Source organism: Barbatula barbatula (assembly GCF_947034865.1).
Source record: "Barbatula barbatula genome assembly, chromosome: 15".
Taxonomy (NCBI): Eukaryota; Metazoa; Chordata; class Actinopteri; order Cypriniformes; family Nemacheilidae; genus Barbatula; species Barbatula barbatula.
The window spans coordinates 16,313,907-16,321,412 of NC_136778.1; the positions used below are offsets into that span (position 1 = coordinate 16,313,907).

The following is a 7,506-nucleotide window of genomic DNA, read 5'->3' on the forward strand; positions in this document are numbered from 1 at the left end:
ACCGTTGGTCCTTAGCCCAAAATACATCAAGACAGAGTCCTTAGTATGACACAGGGCTTTTTCATGAAAATTACCTTAAACTGACTGTTTATGCAGCTAATTTATTGAACAGCTAAGTATAAAATAAAACATTAATGAAATAGTAACTTTATTATGTTAAAAGTTCATTTAAGAAGAACAATACCTTGACTAGAGAACAGTGAAACCATGAAACTGTCTGTCTGCATAATTGTCTCATAGAGAAATGTCTCACCATGAAGTAATGCAATCGGGTCGTGTGTTATCAGCAACAGAGGAATTTTATTAGCACAGAGTGCATTAAAGATTTACAGCAACACAAGACACAGAGACAAACAGTCAACACTTTCACTCTCGTTTTTGAAATAACCACCCCCACATGTGCCTGACTAAAAGCAAAGGGCATGTATAAGCAAGAAGTTTTGGCAAGAGATATAATAAGAGGGCTGACCTTAAACGCTCAGGTAAGTAAGACATACAGTATGACGTAAAATCATTGTAAAATAAATAGAAACTACTTGATTTTTAAGCATATTACATTTTTTTGATTTATAAAAAAAAGTGCAAACCTTGCTGTATAAATAAAGCTTTGCTATAGCGATGGCAGCAGTGATCTGATCAAACAGGTATATTAAAGCATTGCACTTACAGTAAAATAAACTTAAAATTGCAGAGACTGTTGACTAGATAGAATTTAAATGATGTTAATTGAGATATTGGATTGAGGGATCGATTTATGCCTTTAGTGCTTCGTTTCACCATCACTTTAATGGTGGCTTGATTAAATATTTATTTGGATTTTAATAAATACATTTTCGGCCTTAAGGTCCTGACATACTTATGTCAATGATCTCTCTGATTTAAATAACAGCTTTTGAACATTCATCTCTGAATGTTCACACAATTGTAGTCAGTTTACATAATCAAATGTTTACATATTTAAACATCATTAAAACATTCATTTATATATCGCATAAACAACAAAAACAACAGTAACCTTTCCGGTAAGAATTACCTATATTGAGAACATTATTGCTTTGTCAGTATATGATAGCTTAATCAGGATCAAATCTGATTACTATTCCTTCTCACAAAAACATCATCAAGCATATTCGAAAAATCACCTCTTTCCATCAATATATTATAAAAAGAGCTTATGGAACCCTCATCAATCCAGTTTCCCCACGTTGCAGGAAACACAACATAATCCACTTTATAACTGAGTAACTGAGCCAGTTTTACAACTGGCCCATCCTGAAGAAAACCCATGAATATAGAGCAAGAGTATGGAGTCTATTCTTATATAGAAAAGATGTTAAAATGTGCCTTGTGTTTGATTATCTTCTTTTGTGTAATGATCACATTAGTCCAGGGAAAGTTTGACTATGGCAAGAATGTTTTAAAATCAAAGTAAGGTTACCCACTGAATTAGATTTAGTATGCAATTGGCAGACGTTATGCATTTGTCATCATAATGTGTTCCCTGTGATTCAAACCCACGACACATCTCTCTACACTTCTGGATGATACATCATCTTCATCCGGATGAGCACCTTGGAGAGCTTAATATCCAATTCAAATTGCAACACTTCTTTAAACAGGGGGAGGATCAGGAAAGCACTGGGCTCCCAGCATGTAGTGGAGACCTAAATGGAGTCTGCTTATATCAGTGTTAGAAAGTTCAAGCTTGAATGTGACCTCGTTTTTTTGAGACAGCATGACCACGCTCTGTGATTCCTGGCACAAGTTTTCTCCATTGCCACGAAGGGTATGCTGGAAGACTGTTTTATTCCCTTGTTGCATGGTCAGGTTTGCTGTCTTCACAGGATAATTTATCCCATAACTTCTCACACAAGCCCACAGGTAGACCATGTATGGCCCTGCACAGGATAGCACAACCTTTTTCTTATCCTTCAGATCCACACTCTTGTTCCAGATGGCAGTGAACTCTTCTTCTCCTGGTACACACACTATAAAAAGGTGAGAATTAGAAAGGCAAAGAGTACCGCTCTCATGTCACTGTAGGACTTTTTCAGATGGAACAAAATGTCAAAGCTGTTTTTTTCAATACGGAGAAATGCATGTTGATTACTGACTTTCACTTATGTTGCAATTATTTAAAAGAAAGTATACATTATGGGGCGGTTTCCCAGACAGGGGTTATCTTAAACTAGGACTAGGCCTTAAACTGTGATATTGCGCATTGTTACTCTTGAGAGACCAAACAAGATATGTCAGTGCAAGTTGTTTTTAATCAAGATAACTCTGGTCTAGGACTAGGCTTAAGCCCTGTCCGGGAAACCGCCCCATATCATATATTGCTTTATCATGATTTTAAACCCAGATCCTCTCGTTCACTATTCAAAAACTGACACATATGTAACCCTTCTTGTAAAAACCATAACATACCTATGTATAAATGGTTCTATATTGTCATGATTGAAAAAGTTTTCCAGTTTACTCTGTGAATACTTCATCATTACCAACTGCATGTAAACATGTTGTAGTTAGCATCAATCTTTGTATTTTAATGTCACTTAATTTTCAACTATTACAAAGCCCTTAAACTGTATGAGCAATCTTGCTGAGTTTTCAATCAATCTAAAAGAAAATTGGGACACTTACTAGTCATGTCCAGGTATATTCCTGTGTCCTGTGAAAGTAGCATAACATATGTTTAGAACAGAGTACAGAAATGTCAGTAATTCAAGTGATTATAAAAAAAGACAAGTTCATTTTGACATAAAAATTCGCCTGTCAAACCAACAAAATCCCAAAAGTATTAAGAAAGGGCAGCTGTGGAACCCGAAGGTTGAAAATCAAACAACCCTAAACCAAAAGCTGTAAAAGTGTCTAACAGAAAAAAAGACATTGGGCATAGTGAGAATGGAGAAATGAAATGGAAACATGCAATATTGGATTTTTACCATCCTGTTGTTTGATATTTGTAGCGCATTTATGAAGTTTATGAATGAATCCACCTGGTTTCAAAAAATATCTATATAGATCCCTCTTGACCTCAAGAGCCCTTTCTCTCATTTAGGGGATGATCTCAATAGAACACAAAAACAAACGGTACAGAAATGATAACAGGGATTTCCCAAAAGGGACATGCCAAGGCAAAGCCTTGAGACGCAAACATGACCACGTGACACAACATATTGTTCCTATGTCAAGTATTATTTGCCCAAAGCAAAGATTGAGCGCTGCCATGGTGCATGCTGCCCTCTAAAGGACGCACTGTATACTACCGTTATAAACTACACCATCCATCACAAACTTTAAGCAATTTAAAACTTTTAAACACAAAAACAATCAGATCTCAAACGCGTGCTCTCACGTGCGGTTTATGTGATCCAGAAGTCTGGCTGAAGAAGATGTAGAGGCTGAAGGCAGCGCACATGGCTGCTAACAAACTCTGGAAGACGAACACCGCTGCCACATTCCTCCCCGCGCTGCTGCAGCTAGAGCGCGCGTCACCGCCGCCCCTCTCTAATTTCCCTCGAGCATCATTCGAGTCCATACTGACTGAGTGACGGACGAAGCGCGATTAACGGACCTGAGAGGAAAGTCCGACCTTTTAAAGCGACGCGGGGGAGGACGCACATACAGAAACCCCGAAAAAAACATCCCCTTCCAACGCGCCTGGGTGCGTGTAGAGGATGCTCTAGTTTAGCGGTGTGGAGATTATTCAGAGCGATAGTGCGCATCTTTCACACAGTTACCTCAAGTATACCAGGCCGAATAAAAAAAATGCCCGCCTGTACCTCCTACTGATTTATTACAGCTGTGCTTTTACATTTTATTCAAAACCCCCTTTACATGTAACTCGTAAGTAAATTTGATTTAAAAATGTATAAAATATTTCATATAAGACATATTTGATCATTTCAATTGTATATGTGGTTTGGCATAAAGAATATTAATAAGATTTATTTAATTCGTTTAAGTTGGTATTTTGTTGGTAAGTTACCTTCAGAGACACCGTTTGATGCCATGGAAGAACCATTTTTTGGTTCCCTAGAGAACCTATTCAACAGCTCTTATAAGAACTGTTCTAAGTTATTTTTTGTTCTTAGTTTTGTCCTTTTTAGAACCTTTTTCCACTACAAATTGTTTTTGTAAAACTGTTCTTTTATGGCACCGTAAAGGGGAGGGGGGTGTTTGTGCCTTTTTTTTCTTGCATAAGGTGACCTATCAATCAATTATATTTCTATATCAATTCTATAATATTTTAAGACACATGCCTGCTTTTACATGATGTGAATCTATTAATAAATAATTATTTCTTTAGTTATTATGGCAAATGTATATAGATAGAATTTGACACACATACTTAATAGAGCTATGAACATAACCTTGTGATTGAAATCTGATATTACATTTTACATGCATACTTAACAGAGTGATTGATATAACTTTATTTTTCCTTGATTTGGAATAAGGTACTATTAAAGAAGATATGAATATTTGAAACTAATTTGAATATGGAACTCAACCATTTAATACAAAAATGATTTGTCTTTTGAAAGGTGCACTGAAAATCGAAATCTGAGCGTATCATGATACAGTATATATCAAGCCCTAGTTGTTTGTCTCTTCCAATTTGAAGGTTTTAATCCACCCCTTCTGAACGACAGAGGCTTGATTCATTTTATCTTTTAAATATTTGGATTCTACCCTGCACTCGCTGTCATGTTTTGTTCACATGTAAACCACAAACATTTCAGGAGTAACTGAACAGAGTGACTGAACAGAAAAAATACAGTAGCTACAAATAAAACAAAAAAACATCAGTCTCTCTTAATTGCTGGAGCCCCACATTGCAAAACACACGGATACAACATGCATTATTTTGACTGTACATAAGGTTTATAAAATGTAGATATTAGGCCTTCCTTATAGTGTCACTTTAACAGTATACAAAGTTTAAACAAATCTTAAATATGACAGAATTTAAAAGATGTCTAGAAATTAGTTTGTGATTGCTCAGTGCTAAAAAACAATATATACTGTCAGTACAGGCAAGTAACACTCATGGCTTTGGTGATTTAAACCTGCTCATTCTGCTAGGAGTGTAGTGGTCAAAGGTAAATTCACAGAGTTGAAACCAGTTGTGAACAACAAAAGACTGTGATGTGTGAAAATGAGAGCTGGACAAACGTAATTAAAGTGTGGTTTTCTTATGATGACATGAGACTGATAAGAGATAAAGGGGCAGTACCGATCACATTTGGGAATTTTTCCTCTTATCTCAATAAATTACCTGCAGCATCACAGTTACACAAACCTTGGCTTTATGAAATGCAGAAGACAAAAGTGAAATGCAAAGATATTGGAGTGTAAATATTCTTTTAAATTATTGCTAGTGCCACCAGTTGAATTCAATGCCAGTATGATCTGTCAAAGACACTTATTATCCTGCTTATGACATACAAATCACATTTTCCACATACAAAAAGAGTATTTGATGTGAAACTGTGTTTTGCATTGCTCTGTTGCATTGTGTAAGGCAAAACAAGTCACTACAAGAGTCCAGACTGGTGTTAATCAAGCACAGGGGGAACTGGGACAATAGGATTGCATGCTCGGCCGGGAATGGTGAGGGAAGTGGCCCGCGGGAACAGAGGCAGCCACAGGAAAAGGAGACAACCGCCTAATAGTCCTGGACTCCCTCATCGAGAGAGATTGTCCATGAGAGAGATGTAAGTCACACGGTCCAGACAACTCCACAGGGGGAGAGAGATATTTCACGAGAGAAATGCAAGTCACACAGTCCGGACAACTCCATTTGAATCCCAGAGATTAGATGACGGCAGAGAGACCGGGAAGCCAAATCCGAGGCAGTGAAATCCCCCTCACGAGAGGTGAGCACAAGAGCCGAGGTCGCCAGGGTTGCCGAGGCAGCAATCTACGTGCACAGCAGATAACAGAGCAGGGTGCTACCAGATCTGATGCCTAAATAAAACAAGAGTTAATAATCCAAAACCGAAACAAGACAAGACTAGTAAAGCTAACAGCTTAGAGAGAAGACAGCGAGTATTGAAACCGGTGTGAGGAGATTAGCGAAAGTGAAAACTGGTGTGAGGTGATGAGCGGGTAACAAGGAGGGCAGAGCACACATGCAGACAAGCTGTCAAAACAACGCCATGTGCTCGACAAAACCTAAACACAGAGACGAAACAAACAAAACAACCAGGTGATCAGACCTGGGACCTGATAGTACCCCCCAAGGGGTACATTGAGCTTCGGGTAAAACCAGAAGACAGACTCGCAGAGGCCCCGATCTGCCTAAAAAACTCTTTCCAGAACCGAGAGGAGAACTGCAGGCCATGGAGATGGAAGACATGATCCATCAACAGTTGAGCGATCTCCAGAGGGGAGGGAAGCTTGGGATGGGGAACGAAGTAAACTGCCTTGGAGAAGCGATCCCCCACCGTGAGAACTACGGTGTTACCAGGGAAGCCCTGTGAGGAAAACAAGGGCTATGTGGGACCAAGGGCGGGAGGTGATGGGCAGGGGAGATGCAGACCAGCGGGAGGGCCATTGAGAGGCTTGCACTGACTGGCCAATGACGGCCACCAAAAACGTTGATGGATGCCAGCCAACAGTCACCTGAATTCCTGGATGGCAGACCAGTCTGGACGAATTCCTCAACTGAAGGACATCAGGAAGCAGCACGACAACCTTTCGTGGGAAAAGGACCTACACTTGCTCAGTGAGAGAGATTGTCCACGAGTTGTAAGCTGTAATCGGGAAGCCCAATCCAAGGCAGTGAAATCCTCTTTACCAGATTCAAGCACGAGAGCCTGAGGTCGCCTGGGCAGCAATCTACGGGCAGAGCTGATAACTGAGCAGTTTTAGATGATAAAAGATGAGAACTTGTGAAAGTCAGGCTAGAGACACTGCCAGAATCTATAAGTGCAACGGGTACTTGATAAAACTGAACAAATGTTCATGGTTGATTATTACAGTATATAACTATCAATGTCAATAATATGCGTAACTTGTACTCACTGTATGACCCAGTGGGTGACAACTTGGCTAAATTATTAGTGACAAGCATCAGAGTTTGAGATTAACTATTTATTTCAATATGATTTTCTGAACTAAGATTTACTGACTAAATCTTTTCCATGGCCTTAGTCAGTCAAAATCATAATCTAAAGATTATACTTTCACAGAATATTCTTTATTTTGTTGGTTGTCCTGCTGTAAAAATAATAGAACCCTGCCCAAAACACAATAGATGTGTCAAGGCTCTGTCCCCCCTTGTCTTGCTTTTATTGACCTAGTGGCAGAACCATGACAGAACCTAATGTTTTATGTGGAGAGAAGCAGTTATGGCCCTTATGGCCTAACATACACTCTCTCGGTCTCATCTCTGTTCCGTCCTCTCGTTTCCTCATTATTGCTTGTTAATTAGTTAATTCCCCACACCTGTTCCCCTCTTGATTTTTCCCTTATTTAATGCCCAAGTGTCTTTTG

The 7,506-nt window shown here is 39.0% G+C and overlaps 1 protein-coding gene across 1 annotated transcript; it reads right to left on the bottom strand.

Annotated features, from left to right (window-relative positions):
* Nucleotides 1-282: 282 nt before the first annotated feature.
* On the bottom strand, nt 283-3,788 carry LOC306905000 (uncharacterized protein). The gene is made up of 3 exons (XM_079475309.1): nt 3,359-3,788; nt 2,644-2,671; nt 283-1,988 (listed from the first exon to the last, which is right to left on the bottom strand). Exons 1-3 carry the CDS (start codon nt 3,539-3,541, stop codon nt 1,612-1,614), a joined length of 588 nt encoding a protein of 195 aa, XP_079331435.1. The 5' UTR covers nt 3,542-3,788; the 3' UTR covers nt 283-1,611.
* Between the last annotated feature and the right edge of the window lie 3,718 nt (nt 3,789-7,506).